Here is a 23171-nt window from a genome sequence, read left to right on the forward strand (position 1 = left end):
ACATTTTCCAAGCACAAGGTTTCATGCACTCTGTGGATTGTTATAAAACAGCTCAGATAGCACACTTATAGAAACCCTCAAGCTGAGATTCAGCTGTGTGCAGTTGTGACAATTTGTCAGACAATTGTATCTTAAGCCTTTGTTTCCCTGTGTGTCAAAGATCATAAGCTTATGGGCAGAGCAAGAGTTAGATGAAACTGGGAGTAGTTCAGTCTTCACAGAGCTTAGGTCACGTTTTGTTTTTGAAAACTGCACTTTGGGACAGTTCAAACCCAGGTCGAGTTTCTGCCAGAGGCCCAAAGTCCAAGGGGAGCTAGAAGGACAGCTAGCCTGGAGCCAGTGGCTACACATTTAAAGCAGTAGCCTATCTTCAGGGGAAAAAACACCCTCTCAAGCAACCTTCTAAAGTTTTGACAGCTCAATATATAAGTATATACCCTTAAATTGTCCACCCTCCCCATTGAAACACTGAGCTTTTGGAACAGAAGCATTAGTCAGTGTGATTAAAAACATAGAAGAAGAAAGATAGCTCTGTCAGATTCTTGGCAAAACATTATCTACATTGTGATTTCCTCACAGAGAGAAAGGTGATGAATTGAAGAGAATCAAACACAGGCCAAGGGGCAGGAGGGCACTTAGGCAGACAGCTTCACCTAATCTATGGGCTGAAGATTAGATATTCAATTCCAGTCAAAGGAATGGTACTCCGGGTTATGTTGTGGGTGTGGAAGATACAGTGATGGGTTCCTTCCAAGTTTAAATGCAAACTGGTTTATACAAGATTATTTTTGGTTAAAGTCACTGTGACACGGTTTCTTTCAGTTGCCTGATTATGTGAGTTTATATAACAAATAAAATAAAAACCACAGGGAATTGTATGGGTTTCTGTCAGATCAAACAGTTTCTTTCCTTCCGCCTTTTTGCCAAGTTATAATAAAATAAGGACTATGACCTGAGCAGGATCTTCCAGAGCTAATAAAAAGGAAAAACAGCCTGAATAAGAGTTCATGCTACAAAGCTAATGCAAAAACACAGGTTGTTTTTTTTTTAAATTACAGGATTAGGGCAAAAAATATATCAACATAAAAGTTCTTGTAAGCACCACAGCCCTATGAAACACATGCTGTTCTCCTAGTTTCAGGTATGATCTGGCAAGGTGCTAACCGCTGCATGAACTTGTGGAGTCAGTAAGGCACCACTCCTAAACAACATAAAATAACTCTAAGGAGGCATTTTCTTTATGTCTGACACTAAATCTCTGCTAGCTGCTCTTAAATTTAATCCTATACATCTCCTAACATACTGGGTCTTGCTGACTGATGTTGTGGCTTGCTTGGAGGGGGGAATGTTCTGAAAAGTCATAAGGAACTGTTTGGGGTTTATGTGTTTAAGTAGTTTTTGTAATGTACTAAGAGAAAGACAAGCCTTTCCCAATAGCAGGGGAAGCGGCTATCAAACACAGAGCAGAGAGTCCAAATTGTTAGAGCAATAATTGTTACAAAGCTGACCTCTCACAGAGGTCCTTTGGAAAGCATGGATTTTACACAGGACACACATGGGGCTCTACTCCTCATCCTGCTGGTCTGAAGACTAGATTTTTGTTAGGATGTCTCATTGCAGTGCTCATCAGCACAAAGTCCTGAATCCATTGCAAGACCTTGAAGCAAACTTTTAGCACAACAAAAAAGGGCTGGGCAGCAGCAAGACACTCCCTAGATCTAAGAAAACCGGTTTTCTCTACCTAAGCTTATCCACTCCTTCAAACGTGGCAGCAAAAAGCTTCAAGTGAATCTCCTCATGGCGTCTTCCCCCCTCAGCTAGCTGCTGAACAGACACGGCTGCAAGCTGAAGAGCCAACATCCTGCCGCTAAGAGGAGCCCAAACCCAGTTGTCATCGATGGCAGGGACCTACTCCAGCATAAACCCTTCAACGTGGATCCCTCCTCCTTCTCCTGCCTATTTTTCTCCACCCGGAGGTCAGATTTCACCTCTGATGTGCCAGCAGAGAACCCAACAAACAGATTGCTGCTCCAAGTAATGAGCAGGACTAGGCAGAGGAGGAGCTGGACTGCCACAGGATACATAGCTTTCGAGGACCAAATGAAATGCACTCCTGATCCTATGGAGAGGAAAACAGTGCAACCTACGGGAAACAGACACATATCTAGACCAATTTGTGGAGAGTTTGCAGAGACTTGACCATGTCCCTCGACCTTCACACTTTCAGCTCCAAAAGTTTCCCTTGTCATAGTTAAAATACTAATTGTTTTCCACCTAGTATCATTCAGGTCGCTGATGCAAACCGTGCCTGCTTTTTCCTGAAGCTTCTGATGGCTCCTGAAGTATTTCTGACGGCTCAGAGTAGCGGATGCTGAAGGCATGTCTGGGCTGATGGGCAGTGAGCATCTATATGGCCACCCACTGGTCTACAACTGAGCAACCCTCTCTCCAGGAGGGAGGGAAGAGAAAGCAAACAATAGTATATATAAAAAACATATATGGCATACATAAAACATACTGGCAAGTCTGCCTAAAAGAGGGCAGAAGAAAGGGGCTTTGGCATGCACCAATTTCCCTAAAGAAAGGTCATCTCAACACTTAAAAGGTCTGAAGGAACCCAGAAACACTTCCTCAAAAATGGTGAGAAAAAAAGGAAAATTATGATAAGCAGGTATTCACCAGAGAAACTTGCAGGAAAACCACAATTTGCAGAGAAAAGCTCTGAAGGTTTATTTTTCCACATTTAACAACATACTTAAGATATAACCAAAGCATAATATTGAAAATTGTGAAAATGTGCAAAATACAGGAGCCTTGTGTCTATACCCTTCATTCCAATGGCATGACTCTTCCCAAAGTCATACAATGCCAAATGGAAACTCCAAAGCCATTATGTCTTACCATATCAGGACATCTGAGGCTCCAGGCTGACCTCCATCAGTAACAGTTAGGGATAACTGACTCCAGATACACAGTTAGCTCCAAAAAGTTTTCTGTACCTATCCTTAACTTTTAAACCCTATATAATACTTATTCTTCATGCATCTGTTCTTCTTAAAACAAAGATATCCTGTGTGGTCTTCAGGCAAAAATGCATATAGTTATGGTAATGGTTTCCTAATTGTTCTTTCCAATGTAACTGCTAAAACAGTGCCCAGGTACAGAGGTGTCTGCCTGGTTCTGCTACATGAGCAAGCTGCGTGGGGTAATAAGAGAATCAATCACTAGCAAGGATGAGTGAAAATGGAGAAAAATGGATGAAATCTACCTGTGACAGCCCTCCATAGACTGCAAATAAATGAAAAAGCACACCAACGTAACTGCTACATGTCACTAAGCTGATGTAGTGTCATCAGAGTAGAGCAGCAGGAGAGCAACTCCACAGGTAAAATACTTCAAGCATTAAAACACAAAACAAAACACCAAACCAAAACATATCTTCCCATTCTTTTATACCCACCATCATTGAACACCTCTATGTACTTTGGAAATTCATACGTTTGCTGTAATCTGTTGCACGTTATCAAGTACTAGCAGGTCAGATTCACTTTTCTATCCAGTCAATTTATGACCTGCCTTCATTAGCCACTGTAAATGTGATATAATCAAGAGAAACACAGTTTTTACTTACAAGGATGAGCACAGTTTCCAACAGCTTGCTTATTTTTCTAAGGGATAACTTTGGAATTGAATTAAAGAACTGCATACGTAATTTATTGATCTTTATATTCAGGGAAACAAAGAGAGCTCCCAGAAGACCTCCAAGCATTCCAAGGAGGATGGTCGGAATGAAGGCCAAGACGTTCAAATCCAGCAAGTTCTTAACCTAAGTCAAAGAAAGGAGAAAAAAATGTTCTGAGCATCCTGCCAGACATGAAATACTGCACTCTCTCTTACAAAACCTGATACCACAAAGTAATTTCCATACAGGAAATAAATCTTTCTTTGTGGCTTAGGCAGCTCAGCTAATTAATTTAAAGCTGATCTCATGAGAGACAGTGTGTTCTTCTTGCGCACCTCACAGGAGTGGAACCAGCAGGTAGACACTGGCGTTGGCACACATACAGAAACATTCATGATGCACTGTGTTACCAGTAGCACTCAGCTCTTCAAGCTACATCCAAGTAACCTGACATGACGGCCTTAATGAACACTGAAAAGAACTGCTGAACCAGAGCTTTGTTCACTGTTCGTTTATTGTCAACTTGCATTCATGTGCATTTAGATCATTTATAAGTAAATTTACTTAAATAAAACTGTGAAAATTGATGCTGATCTGGAATAACTTGCAGCAACAAATCACAAATGCAGAATATAATCTGACAGCTGGAATAGTAATTGAATTTTCTGCTTGATTCCTCAACAAGCAGCAAGGATGAGAGCAATATCATGTTTTAATTTTATCTTCCAGCCAGCATGAAAGGGTCAACAGATTGGTGCCAATCTATTAAAAGCTGTGAGGATATTATTTCCTTAGCTCAAGATTAAGAATTACACAGCTTTTTGACAAGATTAGGATCTGCACAGAGTAAGAGATCACAAAATGCTCAAAAAGCTATCTGGCAAGAACATGTAAAGGATTGCCTGCAAAAAAAACTGGTATAATCTTTGGCAGAGTGGATAGGAGAAACCGTTAGCCTACCTAACGTTGTTTGAGCAAGCGCACAGGCCCTCTTACTGTTCACACTCTTTTTTAATTCCTCCTCATCTTCTTGTTAACCCTAAATTTTATTCTTGTTCTCGCTACAACTAGCCTAGACTTTAACAAATCCACCAGGTGGCTGTACTGAACACTCATGGTATTTCCTGAGATGAGGAATGCCAGGGTCAAAACCCAGCCAGGCTTAAAGAGTTGGTCCATAGGTTGTTGCAGACTGAGAAACCAGGTCTGGAAGAGGAAGAGTCCTAGAAGCCATTCCCAGGCAAAAAAAAGCCCAACACCTGCACAGCACACTCACAGGAAGTAGGGAGAGAATTAAGGTGTATCATGCCTTACAATTAGGACTACAACCATCACATATGTAGGTAATCTATGTACTAAATAAAACTTTAATAATGCTATTTTCACCAACAGCTGCAACAAAATCCATGTTTTTCCAAAGGTTTTAGAGAGATCCAGTGTTTAGGAAGTTGAAATTCAGAGAGAAGTGGCTTAATTTGAAGTAGTAAAATTCTATTCAAGGCCAGATTCAAACATCTTGCATTATATTCTACTTAATTCCAATCCACTAAAACTAAAAAAGGGATATACATGGGTTTATTGTTTTCTCTCCCTAACTCCACTTTTCCTAAGGGAAAGATAAACTGAGAAGTCTGTTTTAAATTAACACATGCACATTGCACTGCATGTGTGTGGCAATGGAGGTAAAGTTGAGTGAGGGCTCTACATGGTGGAAATGAAAAGTGGCACAGTGTACTGTTTGGCTTTGTGGTGGTATCAACCACAGAGGTTGGCCAGTCATCAAGAAAAATCTGTTACCTACAGAGCAAATTTCACCTTTTCAACTAATCTATGTAGAAATAAAGTGAACCTTCCTGAAAACCTCATGCTCTGGAGTATCATAAATTCCCCTTGTAACATTATGCCAGGTAGAATGAAACTAAAGAAAACAAATAGTTTTGTTAAGAAACATAACCCACAAGCTTTCAACTCAGAGTTTATCCACTGTAAGCTGTATTGGTTAACACCACAAAACATCAAAGCAAAATTTCCCCCGAGAAAAACATTCAGTGAAATGGAAATGTTTCTAGTTATCTGTACCACACTGAGAGCCAAAACTATTGAACCCTGCCAGAAGTCACGTTGATAATAATTTTAGCTAGTTTTTCCCTCTAATGACACTAAGAGAAGATAGAAGGAAACAGAATCCACTGCTGTTTTCAGAAAACATCCTGAAAGGAGTGTTAAAAGAACAATCTTTTTGTAATACAACAATTGAAGTGAATCCACTCTCCCCTGTGCATGCAGCTGTGCATTACACAATACTTTGGCTTCAGCAATGAATCAGGCTTCAGAAGGCCTGACCTCTTCCCTGTCCATGCAGTCTCACCTTTCTGCCACAAAATTTTACCTTCTTGGTTGTGTCACTGCAGCTGTCTGGGGGACTGCACTATCAGTTGTCCACAAAAAGGATTTGGGTTGAAAAGCAATGTCTTCTCCACCTGCCCCAGCTAAACTCATGGTAAAGCAAATATACCCCAAATACTTTTGCACAGCATATGCAAAATCATTATATCAGCACGCACACACACACAAAAAAGTTATCTATTTTCCCAACCAAGGTATGCCTACATGTCACAAATTCCATAATCTCTGGTTTCTGCATTGCTAGAGAGACACGAGCCAGAAGAAATGTAGAGATCGGTGACAATGATCAGGGAATTACCTTAGGAAAGATTTACTTAGTAGCAAAAAAGCAGAATAGAATTCAGATGACCAGGGGTTTATTCTTTAATTGATCTTCAAGTCAAATATCAAGAAGGATATTTAGGCAAGAAGTGAACATCATGATACTCGCAAATCACTAGTGAATCATCTTGCAATAAAAATGAGTGAAAGACATGATAATAACAGCAAGTACTTTTGGGTGGACACATGATAAAAATTCAAAGATCAAGGTTGTGTTGTGCTGGAAGGAATAAAGGTAGCTGAGGCTGAAGGTCACCTCTGTTGTGCAACCAGGAGCAAACAGTGATTATACATTTTTGAATGTTTAATCTGTAAGCACCAAGGAACAGGGGCACAGCACAGCAATGCCTGCAGCAACACAGAGCTCAAGGCAGCTACAGAAGGAGAGGACACCCTATTTAAAAGCTCTTTGGCTTTTTCTTTACTTTGAAGTATCCCTCTCCTACCTAGCACCAATACAGAAAGTTAACTTTATAATTTATAAGATTAGCTAATAAACAAACAGTAGATGTTACGTCTCCTTGTTATTTAGGACAAAACAACTTCATGTTGTATCTAAGTGACTACCACATGTAAAGTGTGATGGCTTCCATACCCACATTGACAATTGCACAAATACCATCCCTTCCTCCTTCTTAGTCCCCCTTTCCTGCTACTCTCACAGCTATAATGAGGAGAGAAACATGCCTAAAACCCTGCATCTACTTCCTGCCACATCCACACAGTACATACCCAAAATATAATTCTTTTCTCTGCTTCAAAAAATCCAAAGTGACCTCTGTAAACGAACCCATAGAGAGAAGAGGACAGTAAATCTGTGGTGAAGGTAGCCATCAAGCAGCAGAAGAAGGTTTGCCAGGCCAGCCTGATGTCCCAGAATGAAGACACTTCTTCAAATGTGAACAAGAGCCCACCAATGGGGGCACGAAATACCGAAGCTATGCCTGCTCCTGCACCAGCCGTAATGAAACTGCGCCTGCAACAGGTAGAAGAATCAAAATTTACGTAATGGGGGGGGGGAACAGAAATGAAAAAACTCCATAAGCGTCACTTCCTATTAAAGCTGGGTTTATGGGACTGAATTTAAAGACATGCTGGTTTATTTGGCAGTTATTATAGTGCCTTGCATCTCTAGATTTTGAGTTCAGCCCTGTCCATCCTGACCTCTGGCCTTGACAAAACTTTCCATCCTGTAACATCACATGGGGACCACCGCTCCACGCCAGCAAGCAGCTGATCCAGCAATGGCCAGCCTAATGCCAGGCAGACATAACACTTCACACCCTGGAAGCAGTGCAGCCACGAGGGAAATACTGCAGGAGGAAAAAGGTAATGAAGTTAGGGATCCACTAGAGAATGAGAGTACTGCCCTGGAGCCTGGAGCCTCAACTTGCTGCCTCATTCTGCAAATGTCTGAGAAATCCACAGGGAACATATGTGCCTTTTCTCCATCCCTATAAAAGTCAACATACACCCCAAAGGGCAACAGAATTCTGTTGCTGTAAGCTGCACTAGTTGCTCAAATGGCAGAGATCTGAACTGTGAGACAGTTCTAGTAAAGAGAAAATAAAAAAAAAAAGGAAAAATATAATTATAATGTGGTAAAGAAAGGCATGAATGGGCAGTCTTCCTTTATACATTTATTATTAGTCCTTTTCTCACACACAATTCCTTTTCTAAAGCACCCATTTTATTACATGAAAACAACATCTTGCATCAGACAAATGTTACATCTGTTCCTTTCTACAGAAGGCCACAGTATGCAAAACAGAAGGGAGGATATGGGAAGAGGAAATAAATTATGCTGGAATTCTGCCTTAAAAAATTAGGTTCAAGTCCAGTCTGCTGGACTGGGGCACACAAGGGTGATGCTGATACATATAATGCACTAATCACTAGTGCTCACCAGCTTAGAAAATTTACATCCTCTGGATATGCTGAGACCTCAGAGATAATTTGCAGAAATGCTGAGCATTCAGTAGTAACTGAAGTTAACAGGCGTACAAAATGAGTATTTTTAATACTAAGGAATGCCAAGTTCAAGGATGGGTGGCAGTGAGAATAGTGGACAGAAAATAAAAGATTAGAGAGTTTAGGTGTCAAAGCCCTTAACAAAACCCTCTATACAAGGCAGTTTTATGTCTGATATTTCCCAACTCACAAATGCTGAGCTAGACGCTCTTGTGGATGGCTTTTTGCTTACACATTGTACCTTCACAGGGAACTGTGTATCAGTTGCATCTGCAGCAGGGAACTCAAAAGGCGCTGCACACCACAGTAAAAGCTGGGCAAGCTCTGCTTGGACATCTCCAACTTCCTGCTCCAGTCAGTTGTACATTCCCATCAGTAGTATCAACAATGAAACTGGGCCCCTCCTATGCCTCCATTACAGTGATGGGGGGGATGCCTTAAGATCCTTCAACATCCCAACACTTGCTGAGTTACTGCTCTGCCTGTGACTGTACTTGAACAGGGTACATCTCCTGAGCCTACCTAACTCAGAAGATACAGGGGAGCAGGAGTCTTGCATCCTGGTCTTTGTAGAGAAGCAAGGTCTTGCTTAGACTGAAATTTATCTCTGCTACTCCCCAACAGCTCTCTGGTGAAGGGTACTTCCACACAACCCGTCTCTCCCACGATGGTTCCTGACTGCAAGCTAACACTTCTTTCTAATTATACTATAGCTGGGTCCTGCAGAGAAAAACAAGAGTTCTTGCTGCTTCACTTACCACCATCACTGATTTCTTCCATGACTTACATTTTGCTTAACCAGCATGCCTCAGATTTATTTAAATGACTGATCTTAAAAGACTAAAGGCAAAAGAGATCTCATATCTTCCCTTCAGTGCTTTTTTATTTTCTTTCAAGTTACAGGTAGCTCACAGTGGCTCTTCATTTGAATTCTCTGTATTTATTCAGGAAATTAACACATGGGAGTCATTACTTTTTCCTTGTTTTGGAAAACCAGAAGGTACTGTATAGGGTTTTGTATGTCAACATGACAATAGATACCATCCAGACGACATAAACTGCTTTTTCATTTCTTTTTCCTGGAAACTTAATGTCATTAATTTCAGTAGAAGTGTTCACGAGAGGGGCCTTACCGGAGTTATCACACAGACATGCATGGGCAGAGAAGTGCCAGATTTACAAAGTGTCACAAATAAGTTGTGCAATCCCCATTGTCTCTTTTTTCCTGGGCCAGCAACATTAATTGGAGGACAAAGCTCATGTGTAAAAATCCCTCATTTTTCTCCCTCCTCATACAACCCAGAAGGCAATGGGAACAGGTCTTCGGTATTAATGTATTATTCCACAGGCATTCAATAAAACAACCTGTAAACTTTCTTTTAATTAAAGAACTTTAAAGCTGTTTAATTAAACAGCTTTCTTTTAATTAGAGTGGGTGGCTTTATCCCCATTCCAAAGTGACGAACAGCAGGAAGGCTGAAAGTCTGCTGGAACAGCATCTTCGTTTCCCTTCCAGATGCAACAGGCTCACCAGCAGCTTTCTGGACACCCACAGAGTCCCCTCAGAGCCCCACAGCTCTGACCATCACTTACTTATCAGCTGAATTCCGAAACCTAGTGAAGATCGGGAGGTGCACACCAAGGATGTCTGACTGCAGCTGGCTCAGGCCACAACCCAGGAGAGCACTAAAAGTGATGTTGTATAACTGAGAGCACTTTTCAGTAAATTATTTATAAGTCAGCCATAGTTAAAGGCAGGGGAGGACAGAGCCTTAGCTGGCATGCAACAGCAAAGCTAGATTGACTTCAGCAGATTTAAACATGGAAAATGTTGAACACAGCTTTTAAATATGCAAAGTCCTGTTGACATAAAGAAGAAGGCTACTAAAGACTTTCAGATTCTTGTCTCGGAGACTTAAATGTCTCTTTTGCAAGGACGTGTTGTGATGATAGGCCATGAAACGCCTTTTGAAGAACTGCATGTTAACATCTGCCCAAGTGTGCTGACACATCAGGCTATATAGCCCATCATTCCAAGCATGTGTTTCCAGGTTAATAACCATGGCAGCCAGAACAGCCCTACTTCTAACAGAGGATGTGTAATGATTTAAATTATTACAGTGTGTTCTCAGGCAGCACTTCAAACTACATTTAAATGGGGAAAAAAAATTATCCAAACCCTTAGTGAAATGAAAAACCTATTCATTGTATAATCTTGGAAGACTTTTCTACAAGACTTAAATTAGGAGCCTTAACCAATCTCTCAGAGGCTTTTAGCAACTTCCGTGTGTTTATGTTTAATAAAAATGGTGGAGGGTTCCAGCTAAATTAAATTAAACTAGCTCTTAATTCCCATGTTTTGAAAAGGCATCACGTTAATACTGTGCTGACTTTCTTCATGGAAATACGATTCAATCCTTTGGCTCTCACATCACTGTTACCAACACAGCACAAAGAGAAAAGAAAATATCACAGCTGCAGTCTCTGAGCTCCTGGAGACAAACGTCTGAAAGCAAAGAAAACAAAAGAAACCTAAAGGGAGAGCCAAACCTTGGCAATCATTGTCTAGAAGGTTCATGGCCGCCTCTAACCATGCACTCCCATGGTTAGAGTCATCCATGAGTCATCCCCTAGGGTGCTGCACCTCTGTGTAATTAAGTAAATAAATAAATAGATAGATAAAGATAAACCCACAGAGTAACAGAAAATGTGAAAGGGTGCTGGGGAGGAGGATCAGTTTGGTCAGGGCAGTGAAGTGGAAGAGAAGAAAACTCAAAGATACATACTTTCCAAACCCAAGAAGGATCAGAAACAAAGCAGCAAACCAGCCAAATGATCACTATCGTATTAGCAGAGACCAGTCTTACCATCTCTACTCAAGACACGGTGTAATAACGGTAATAAAGTAGGATTCTCCTCTAAATTGTGGGAAAAGGAAATTATGTCACTTAACAAAATAGAAAAGCCCAAAATCTGGCCTGCATTTACAAAATCTGGCTGTACTGCAACATAGTAGATTTTAAGAACAGCTCTGACCTATAAAGTGGGGGCAGGCAACCCTCCTCTCCTTCTCACAAGGCCCCAAGACCACTATAGGATGATGAGGATTCTCTTTCTTTGTATATAGCAAGGGGGTATAAAAACATTACCCTTCCATAAAATCACGTTTTCCCTACCAGAAACATAGTATTCCACTACTGCACGAACAACAAACAGCTCTAACCTGACTCGCAATCCACCATCTGCAGAGTTTGGAAAGCAGCGCCTGGTTTCTGTGATCACTCTTAGCTGGCACCATGTTTGTAACCTGGAAACATGGACCCCAAGGCCCTGGCTGTCCATCACTGTGTGCCTTGTACCACCATGTACAACACGTCTGCAGGTGGATGTAAAATTGTTGTCCCTTTTGTGCACAGCCACTTGAGACTGGCTTTATTTCTATACAGACTTTGCACAGGTAAAAGCAGATATGAGATACAAAACAGCCCCAAAGCGACAACTGCAGGATAAGTTGCATTTCAGGAACAAGTTGTCCAGCTAACTGCTTGCTGAGCCTCACAATGAATTGTACTAGGGAACCAAGCCAGTACTTAAAACATGCAGCATAAAAATGTTTTTCTTCAGGAATAGTTGTGCTAATGCAAAGGAGGGGACAGCACAGGAAAAAGAGCTCCCAATGCAGGGGTTTTCTAAACCAGCACTGCCACTAATACAGACATTCCAAGCCCACACTCTCAGTCTGATAGCTTTAACTTTTGCCTGCTATTTCTTACCCCAAATGGATCATGGGACCTTCTGGTCCACAGAAGAGCCCAGAGGCTACAGCCAGCACGCATGAGACAAACGTCCCTAAAAAGGTCTTAATGTTAAAAAGATGTCGAATAGAAGTGCCATTCAAGTAGCCAATGATTTCTGGCAAGCCAGATGGTAAACCTGCTGGGCAAAAGAACTGCAAAGGAAAACAGAAAAGAAAAAGAAGAGAAACAGAGTCAATAATCATTAGACGTTGATGTGTTGGATGCATCTTACGGACACAGTTTTTAAGTCCAGCCATCACCTTGCTCTGTTCAGGAGCAAACATTCTCAGAAGTAACAGATGACATAGAGATGATACACATATAACTTCTGGCTACACACAAGAATTCAAGCCGTTACTTGAATGTTGCTGCATGGGTTACCATATGCATACTGGGGTAATGAGAGAAGAAAATGACTGAAGGGGACCCCTGCCCCATCCCCCAGCTGCACTGCCATCCCCCCAGTAGCTGAAGCCCACCAGTCTCTTGCCTTTGCACAGGCTGTCTGTGGGGCAGGTCATACATGTGAACCTGCATGATCAGTTTTGAATTAAAATGGTTTAAAACTGCTTGGTTATTAGCTGTAATAAGCTCCCTCTTCCTACTATTGCTCAATTTAGGGGTAAGTTCAGTAAAACACTCACTTGTTCTCTCACCTATGTTGTTAATTGCCTGTCTATAATTAAATTGAGCACAGCGGGACAGTAAATGACAGAAAGGCTCAATGGTTTAGCACTGCTGCCTCGTAAAAGTACTGATATGGGCCACAAGTGATACCCACATAGCACAGCTAAATGATCAATGTAAAACCAGCAGTAACTTTTATGTGGACCGATAGTCCTTGGCTTAGACCCCTTCCAAACACCGAGTTTTCACAAGTTACACCAGCTGCCACTTGTATTTATTTTATAAACACCACATGCTAAGTGTAAATTGCCCTGCCACCACCACTGATTTTACCCCAGACACTTTTATACAAGTTATGGGTGGTGGAATCCAACTTTAGGCGGGAGGCAAAGAAAGACCTCTCCAATTGGGTTGTACAATAGAAGGTGGGAGGGTGGTGGTGGGTAACAAAATACCAAATTAACCAGAGGAAGAGATTTGGTTTATCACAGCTTTATAGGCTTGTTGCACAGGAGGTATAACACTTACCAGCACTGAGCCTGAAGATAAAACCACCATGGCCAGCCCAAATGCAAGCACACACAGCCAGGTCATGTGGATGTTGCCATCCTGTCCGGTTGACAAAATAGATTACTACATCAGCACTACATCAGGTCCTGCTTTTCAATGATCTTTTGTCCCACACATTTCTGCAGGCAGAAGGTGTACCACAGGGTAAAACCAACACAAGCAGTGCAGGCTCTTTAGGAGGACAGGGGGTGAGTAGCAGTAAGGTCAATGATGACTCTCAGAGTTAAGTAATGCATTTTTTCCAGTTGTTGCCAATCTCTAAAAACACTACAAAGGATATGTTCTTACTCATCAAGGCCCTTTTCACATCAGAGGCAGAGTTAAAAGACCATATGAATAGGCACAAGAAAACACTAAATGAAAAACAAAACACAAGAACACACTAAAACTTCAGGAGACATTTTGCCTGAGTCAAGGCTTCAGCCTTACACCAGTGACCACCTTCATAAATTTGCAGCCATTTTTAGTAGACAGAATATATGTGAGCAAGCTCTTTCCTGCTTAACTTTAACCCAAAGGACATCTCTCACACCAGGCCTTCTCACACTTGAGAAAAACATTTCAGCTTCTCTTGTTCTGGGGTTGGTTTGTGCTTGGGCTGACTGCGGCCATGCTGTCTCCAGAACTTCTCAGCTCCCACACCCTTTGCCACCTTTTGCAGTGCTCAGCTGTGACTCACTGTGTGTGCAGGTCAAACACATCTCTTGCGTTTAAGGTCAGGGCATTACAGCTGGCCACCACATCCTTCCTGGCAGCATGTCCAGTCAAGACTTTTGTAAGTGCATTATGCAGTGCAGCCAAACAGTAAAGCAACAAGCATGAAAATGAGTTTTGCTCATCCACAGCTGAAGGAGGTATTTAGATGGGACGGCCTTCCAAGGCAGGAATTACATGTTTGTACTGATGTCAGAGCCTGTGAGATTACCTCCTGTCCCTCTGGATTAGTTTAATACAGTGGGACAAATATTATAATATAGCAGTACCAACAGAGTGTGTATTGGCTGTTGTGATATCCTGGAGTCAAACTGTGGTTCCTTTCTAGATATTCTTTATTTATACTTTGGTGTGTATATATATACTCACATGCATGTATATACATACAAATCATATATGCAAGTATGCATGTAGATTCAACCACTGTTTATCTATTTTATAAACATACACATATTTCACATATAAGAAGCCTCAGAGGAATAATATTCCAAGAGCATTAGATATGTTTTCCTCACAGAAAACGTGAACTTGTTCACTTCTCAGATATTCCCTCTGATATATTCAGCTTCCATCGATTCCACAGAATTAAGTATTCTGTTACATTTCTGTGAGGTGACTGAGGTCTGTCCTTCAGCAGCTGGCAGAATTTATCTTGATTTCACAGCGTAGCAGAGGACACATCCATGTCTCCCTTGGACCAAAGGAGCCCAGAACTGGACTGCATACTCCAGATGTGGCCTCACCAGTGCTGAACACAGGGGAAGGATCACCTCCCTCAACCTGCTGGCAACGCTTCCCTTAAGACAGCCCAGGAAGCTGCTGGCACCAGTCATCTGGTCTGTCAAGCTCCGATTCCTTCCAGTTTTGCTTTTGTCTGCAAGTTTACTGAGGGTGCACTCTGTCCCATCATTACTGAAGTTATCCAACAGAGTCTGACCCCAGTATTGACCCCTGTGGTATACCTGTGGTGACCAACCTCCAGCTGGACTTTGTGCCACTGATCATAAAGCTTTGAGCCCAGTACTTCTGCCAGTTTAAAATCCATCTCACTGTCCATTTCTGAAACCCATACCTCATCAGTTTGTCTATGAGAATGTTACAGGAGACAGTGATGAAAGCCTTGCTAAAGTTGAAATAAAGAACACCCACTGCTTCAGCCATCTCATTGTAGAAGATTATTAGCCACTGTAAATACATGCTGACTACTCCCAGTCACTTTTTTGTCCTTCATACAGTTAGAAGCGGTTTCCAGGATTACTGGCTCTATCACCTCCTATTAGCCTGTCAGGATGCCCAACCTTCCCTGGTCAGGATTCAGCTAGAACAAAAGCTCAAAACCCTATTCTCACAAGCTCCCCTTCAATATTCATACTATCTACCATAGATGTCACAAGCCAGATGTAACTTTCACCACCTGCTTCTCTCTACAGGTTAGAAAAGCAAGTCAGGGTCAGAGGTACCTTAACATTTACACTGGTTTTAGCCATTCGGTGATTTTTACCAAAACCATCCCAATTATCAGAGATCATGATACCCACCAAGGGCAAATTAATAATTCCATATTAAACTACTACAACATTAGCAAAAGATAGCTACCCCAGAAATAGAAAGAACTAACATATCTGATATCAGGTCCACATTCCCTAAATACCCTAAAAGAAACTCAATCCTTTCCCTTGGACATCAACAATACCTAAAGCAGCACATACCCTTTATGTACAAGGCGGAAGAGGAAGATCACAATATTTTAAAGACTGCCTTCATCAATCCCATGATATGAACACCATCAGATATTATACTACACTATAAGCTAAATTGTAGCAAAGGACAGCAAAGCATGCCTACACAAAGCACCGTGGGGTATCTGACTTCCACTCACACCAAGACAGGTAGCACCTCTAGTCAATTCAAACTTTACAGTGTGGATTTTCTAATAAACAGACATGGAAGAGAGCTCCCTGATTTTCTCTTGCTCACCTGCAGGTATTTTTCCACCAGGTCCCATTTCAGTTTGATGAGAGAGTCAATTATCTGATGAACCAAAAACCCCAGCATCCCAACTGCTGCTCCAATTAGGCCCATCAGCAGCCATCGATCCCACTCTTTTCTAGAAATAGGAAAACACAGTTATCTCTCAGCCTATAGCACAGGCCTGTTTGCCATGCTTCCTCTCACAAACATGCATGTTCCATTTTTAGAGCACTTTGATTATTAACTGTGACTGCATGAGCAAGAGGCTGGTTTTGCCAACATCTCTTTAGAAACATGTACTCAACAAAACTCTACCTTCAAGTGAAAGCCATTTCCATTTGGGTAATAAACATAGTTGAATTTTGGGGGTTTGCTTTTGGATTTTTTTTAACCTATATGTAGCAGTGTAACCTACTTTCAGATGCTGGATTGTTTGATGCCATCTCAAAATTCAATTATGTTACTCAGTTATTAAGCTTCAGTAGAGCACTCAGAGCTCGTTTCTAAGTAATTCCTGTTTTGTTCTACTGCAACTAATGCACTGAGCACCTCTCATATAAATGTGCAAGTCTTCACCTCTAGTTTCCGTCTTTCTAAAATCTGTAATAATTATGTACCAACAATAATTACTGACTTATTTCAAGTGTCACCTAGGACTACAGCACCCCTCTTCTGAGATTTAAACGCAGTATTTCCTGCAGATTACACTAAGAGGCAGCGAATTTCAAGAGAAGTCTCAGGAAGAGAGCATTCCCCCAAACAAAATCTCTTCAGTTGCATACATTGGGTAGTTAATAAATTTCTTTTTGCATATTCAATAATTTGTCAAGAGCAAGGGCATAAGCACTTTCAAAAAATGTTTGTAACCAAAGCTCCTTGCTGCCTGTTCAACTTCTACATTCTATTGAAGTATTTTCCTATGTACAGAAACAATAAGTAACATTTTCTTAACTCCTTCTGGTAGCAGGCATCCCACTGGATTGTCCAAATTACCCCCAGGTTAAAGATAATTTAATAGCATTTAAGCTAAGTTTACCTGTATGTTTTCCCTTGCAGCCACTTCTTATAAACTTTACTGTGTGAAGGCAAATAATCCAAACTCTCGTGGTCTATCGTATGTTCTCTCTCCTGCGCCTCACAGTGATAATATGCTGAACTGCTTCTGCTGATGCTGCATTGCCTCCTAAGATCCTGAGAATTAATCAAATCAGGCCCACAGTCTTCTGCCATTAACATCACCTCTTCGTCATTTCCCATGTTTGTCCTATGGAAAAAAAGTGATGACATTACGGTGACCCCCAAGAACCTTTGGGGTGCCAACAAGAACAACCTGAGCCCAAGATCAGTCTCCTTGAGGCTAAAAGAGAGAGGAGTAAAAAAACCCCATGAGGACGGAGCAGCTGTGGCACGGAGATTGGCTGGTTTGTGTTTGGCCTTGGTTTGTGGCGGCCGCATGGATCCAGGAGAGTCAAAGCAACAAAAACTTGTCTTAGCCAGAGCTGTCTGGTGAAGAAGTCACTCCAACAGACCAACTATTGCAGCAAGATTACCGCACCAGCTCCCTGCTGACTGTTCAGAGGACAGGGATGTTTAAGCCATAGGGGCTTTGTCTGTTTTGAAGGGATGATCACTTAGAGTCATAGCATCATAGAACAGTTACATTTGCTGTGCTTTGGGCTGTCTGAAGACCTTGACCCACTAATCTAATCACACAATTTAATTAAATAAAACAAAATCAAGGTTGTGGTGACATTCAGTTAAGCACTGAATTCTCAGTATTATAGGCACCCTAAAAAAGCATATTCTCTAACACAATTTGCATGCCAAATATTCTTAGATAAAAAACATTGGCTAGACTACTAACCTCAGTACAGCCTGGATACTTCATCCAAGGTAGTTTGCAAGTTGGCAGTCCACTCAAAGCAGAAGGAGACTTAATGCATGTCAAATATTTACTGTAAAGAGAAATCAGTTACATGCTGTGTTTCCTACCTCCAAGGTGTATTGGTTTCAGTTACCAAAGACGGAGGAGAGAAAAATTCTGCTGCTTTCCGCTTACTGGCATGTGGACCAATGTGGAAAGGCCTCATCTCAAATAATGAGAAAACGTGAATAGTTCCTGGTTGACAGTTATTGACTACTAAATGGCAGGAGAGGAAAAACAATTATCTTTACACAAGCCACATGCAAATTATCTGAAACCAAGCCTTTCGGACCTATGGCTTTGCACTGCTGAAAGTTTCCTTGTGGACCACTACTCACACTTCTCAAAGGTAATTAAACACATCCTCAAGGCAATGGTGCCCGGGGCAGTGGGCAACCTTCAGATCAGCATATAGCAACAGCCTAAATCCAATTTCTTGTACCATGACTGTGTTTTTGCCAGCTCAATCTGGCACTTCATTCCAGAGATTTCAAAAGTTCTATGCAAATTCCAGACCTGCAACTCTCTCAGAAAAAAAAAAAGAAAAAAAAAAAGGAATTAAAGAAAATAAATAGAAATAAAAAACTTTAGAAAATAATTGTTGCTAGAAACTGTGTGGATGGCTACAAGCAACAGTAAATGCATTAGAAAAGTTAACGTTACTTTCCTTACTGATGTAAGGAAATAAATTTATCTTTGCCACCAATATATCCATAGAGAAGTTATTTCACTGTAAACACGTGTGATCAATTAAATCACTCCAGTCAAGGGTGAATTGAGGACTGACCAGGTTCTGACTCTGATTTTGACTTTTCTTGTCTTAAAGCAGTAAGTGCTTTATCACTTAAAAGTTAACAGGAACTATTTATGTTTTCTCATTATTTGAGATGAGACCTTTCCAAATTGGTCCACATGCCGGTAAGTGGCAATCACTTAAACACAATAGCTAAGACCTTAACTTTGGGTTTAAGCACAAAAATGTTTCAAGATTAGGGTTTTAATTTGTGCTTGTACAAAAGCTGGGTTTAACTAGTCGTATTCCAAGTTCAAATGAGCAAAGGAGAGCAGAGCCCAGACAAGAAAAGCTGATTAGAGCTCATGGCTGGGAATCTGCTGCTGCTTTGTGCAAGGATGCTCAGCCTCGCTACTGCAAGGGCTCCATCTGGCTCAATTCTATAGTACTTGAACATGGGAACTTGTAGGATGCCAATTTCTACTTGTGTTAGATCAAAGAGGTATAGGTGAATAGATCTGGGTATTATAGAGATTGCAGCACAAACAGAAATACAAAATCCACTGAACAATACAAAAATAGTAAAAAAAAAAGAAAAAGAGGAAGAAACTAAAGCTACCTTTCTAGGGGAAAGGAATGAGGCTAAGTAACACTGCTCACAGACACCACAGGCATACCTCATTCCACATCACGATGCTTTGTTATGCAAACAGGAGGGCTGTTTTTCCTCAAACAGGAATACCATTACTATCCACCAGAGCATACCTGAGCATTTGCCTTTGCTGTCCCTAACTGACCGAAGACCAAAGCCAACAACTCCTCTTCCATCAGACATGAATCCAGAACAGTCTCTGCAGCAGCCCCAGCTGTACTGCAAATTTTCACAGGCACCCACTCATGCATCTGAATTTAAAATAACGAGTAAGAGCAGGTTTTCAGTCTCTGGCCCCTAATTATTGTTATTCCACAGATTCCACTATAGTTAACTTAAACCCACCAGTACGCTTGCTTATCTGAAAGACGTTTCATGAACCTCTAAGAAGGAGTGCACAAACGGCCAGGTTTCAACAGCTTGAAGGCAAAAAGTTGAAAGACATTTGAGATCACAGGGGGCACAGCTGCTTCCCAGAGATGCAGGAGTGGGACAAGTTTAGAGAAGCCAGACAAGGCCTTACAAAGTATGTACACACACAGGATGTCATTCACTATTTCACAATGAAACCTGAAGACAGTTCCCCCCCGGAAATAACAGAAAAAGTTATTTCCAGCATACTTAGATGAAGGTGGCACATGCAGATCGGGGTTGTAAAACAACTCTGTACCAGAAATTCCTCTGGTAGAAATACCTATTGCTTAATTACCATATCAGAATTTGACCCAAAACTACACATTTTGGCTGTCATCGTTAAATATATTCCCATACACACACCTCCCAGTGCTGAACATGATTTTTCATTTTTAATCTACAAAGCATTTTGGAGGATGAATTATCACTACTGTAAAGCCTGTGTAAGGATTGTCCTGCTTTCTGCAGCAAGTTTCATCTCCAAACACCATACAAGGATATATCTGTTTATCCGACAGCTTCCATAACTCAATCTGGCCATTGATAAAGACAACCAGAGGCAATGATCAAAGAATAGCCTGTTCCTAGGTTTTCCACTTGTTTCTGACTTCAACACCTGCTTCTGCAAGGCTTTCAAACTTATAACTGTTCTTACCTTGGAGGGATCACAGCCTAACTGGGAGCTGCTGCTTTGGAGACAAGGAGAGAAAAGGGGAGCCTATATTCAGTGTTCATCAGCAGAGAAAGCTAGTAGCTACACACTGCTTTGAGTAAATGCTTTAGGATTCAAGAGATAAATTGCATTTTACTCAGTTGGGGGAGAGTTACAAAAAACGAATGTGGGGGAAAGCATGCGCTCAAGCTGCCAAGACCCTGTTTGGGAGCCAGAGAGCTCCCTGATCCATTTCCAAGCAGCTTCCATGCAAACTACGGGACTCCTTGCATTTGGGTCAGCAGACACTGGGTCAGGGCTCTCCATGGTAAGCATAAGCAAGCTGAGCTAGGCTGCCTCCAGTTAGTAATTGGAAATTTAAAAGATCAGCAAAGGTGATCTGGATTACAGGTGAAGTGTGGTGAACAGAAGAAATGCACCTACTAGGATTGTCAGTAGCTGGGCATTTCAATACGAAGTTTTGAGCTACAGCATCTAATTCCTCTCCCACATAACTGAGAGAGTGAGCAACACAATTCTGTTTGCCTAGATGTTTTTTAAGTGTGAGAGTATCGGCATGCATGCACATGCATGTGTTCTGTACCCTTTAGAAGACCTGGGTGGAATAATCGCTACTAATACTGTGAAAATACAGAACAAATATTGCTAACTTACAAGCCACAGCAAATAAGAACCACTCACCAAACAGCATTAGCGATACAGCATGAATTTAATACCAAAACATTTTGCCACTTCTATTTGAATAGTACAGACATAAATCAGATTCCAGCTATTATACATAAAAATACCTATAACACAATTCTAATTCGTGCTATGGTCCTACTAAACCACTCCTACATGGACACAGTTTTTGTCACCTGTATACCTAGGTGGCTACATAGTGTACGTTCAACTGTGTATTAGCAGGCATGTAAAATCCAAGCAAATACTTATTTGGCACCTCCATTTTATGTGCACAGAGAACAACGTATTTTTTAATAGTATCAGCAGTTGTATATACTTATATTACATTAATTCCTTCCCTCTCCACTGCCCCCTTGTCTTCAGCTACAGGCTTGTTAGTGCAGCATATGAGATTTGTGCAACTGTCAAGTAAAGTAGCATCCTATTTTTGCTGGCTTCTGTTTTAATGCTAATTATCATACAGATGGTATGGAATCATAAAATCACAGAGTAAAGCATTAGAGATTGAGAGTTAAAAGTTGTTACACTGAATAACACAGCAATTCCAAACAAATCTGAAAGTAAAAGTGAAGAGTATTTTAAATGCAAGGAAAAATCTTTACTACACTAAGGAAGATCAGCAATTCAGGATATTTATTAACTGAGCAGAGCAGTAGAATGAAGAGCTTCCAAGGACATCATCCCACTCTGAACATCACAAGCATTATACTAATTGAGGCAACACTCAAAAGATTTTAACTAATGAGTGTTTCATACACAAACTGAGTAACAGTTCAAGGAAGCAAATAATTATCATAGTGATTGAAAAGCCATATAAAAATTGCTAACTTCATGGCCATAAATTTTCATTTCACATTATTTCAGTATTTCAAAGTTACAGCATTTCAAAGTTACAGTGGAAGTATAGTATTAACACAGCAAAATTTTGCTATAAATGCAGTGACTTGTACATTTGATGGTGACTGTAAGGACACAGATGTTTGAAACATTTTCTGATAAGGCTGCAACAAATTAGAGGTTAGTAGTACCATATGAGATCATAAATTTAATCTGTGAATCTTCATACAGAAAAAAAATATGTACATATGACAGAAAATGGATTTCAGAAAACACAAACCAAGACAACTATGACTATCTCCATGGGTCCTGAAACTGCAATGTTGTGGCAAGGAGTTATTTCAGAGATGTCTCAGAAGCAGACGGTCCTGCAGTTCAAAGTTCAGCACTCAGAGATGAGAAATAATGCTCTTTCCTGAAACTGCAATCCAGCAAACAACAAACAGTGGAAGAAACTGTTAGCCAGAAAAGGCAGGGATCAGGATTGCTGGCAATTCGCTGGATACCACCAAAAGCATTTAGCATAGATTTTTTCCTCATTAGTAGTATTGAGTTTATTAACTACATACACGTATCTAAACTTCAAATCGTCATCACTTAGATTAACCTGGGAACTAAACAGCCAGCTGTCAGCATCCCACACATCCATGCTTTTGGTTTACACAGCTCCTCGTGGTGGCAAGCTTTGCATAGCAAAACCTAAAGGAAACGGAGTCATCTCAGCTTGCTGTACTTCACCATAATGTTTAATGAATACACAAATATTCTCTCCCCCCAAAAGAGAGAGATTTATACAACTGGGTTAAGTCCTGTCAGGATAAATTTAAGGAGCTCCAAGTGCTAGTTCATCTCTAAAAGCCATGCTGTGAAGCTCAACCCTCTCTCCCATATGAACCTAACTTCCATGACACTGCAAAGATCTCCTAGAAACACTCTCCCCCACAACCTTTATGATAACTTCACTGCTTTACTGTTTGAGCTGCTCTCATCTTAATTGTAAGTTTTTATTCCTGTGACAATAGGAAAAAAATTGCCATTTTTTCATTATCTATTCTCAAGTCTGTAACAGATGTGTTTACCTCTACCAGATTTCTTCTTGATAATTTTTCATCAGTAGAAATTGCATATGGAAAATAAACCCTTCCCCCCTTTCTCATTCCTGCATGCTTGAAATTATAATAGCAATATAACTAAA

The 23171-nt window shown here is 40.9% G+C and overlaps 1 protein-coding gene across 1 annotated transcript in view; it reads right to left on the reverse strand.

Moving 5' to 3' along the window:
- LOC133266861 (chloride channel protein C-like) overlaps positions 1 to 17469 on the reverse strand; it is a 76040-nt gene extending 58571 nt beyond the window's left edge. Inside the window, exons 1-7 of the mRNA XM_061448516.1 lie at positions 17096 to 17469; positions 16066 to 16195; positions 13333 to 13413; positions 12154 to 12329; positions 9974 to 10066; positions 7142 to 7385; positions 3632 to 3826 (exon numbers count right to left, since the gene is read on the reverse strand). Coding sequence (XP_061304500.1) covers positions 3632 to 3826; positions 7142 to 7385; positions 9974 to 10066; positions 12154 to 12329; positions 13333 to 13413; positions 16066 to 16195; positions 17096 to 17346 — 1170 coding nt within the window. The 5' untranslated portion in view covers positions 17347 to 17469. The remainder of the gene's footprint in view (positions 1 to 3631; positions 3827 to 7141; positions 7386 to 9973; positions 10067 to 12153; positions 12330 to 13332; positions 13414 to 16065; positions 16196 to 17095) is intronic.
- Between the last annotated feature and the right edge of the window lie 5702 nt (positions 17470 to 23171).

This window comes from Pezoporus flaviventris, unplaced genomic scaffold, assembly GCF_033815535.1.
Source record: "Pezoporus flaviventris isolate CSIRO_AGI_PZ_B2104156 unplaced genomic scaffold, CSIRO_AGI_Pfla_v1 ptg000007l, whole genome shotgun sequence".
Taxonomy (NCBI): Eukaryota; Metazoa; Chordata; class Aves; order Psittaciformes; family Psittacidae; genus Pezoporus; species Pezoporus flaviventris.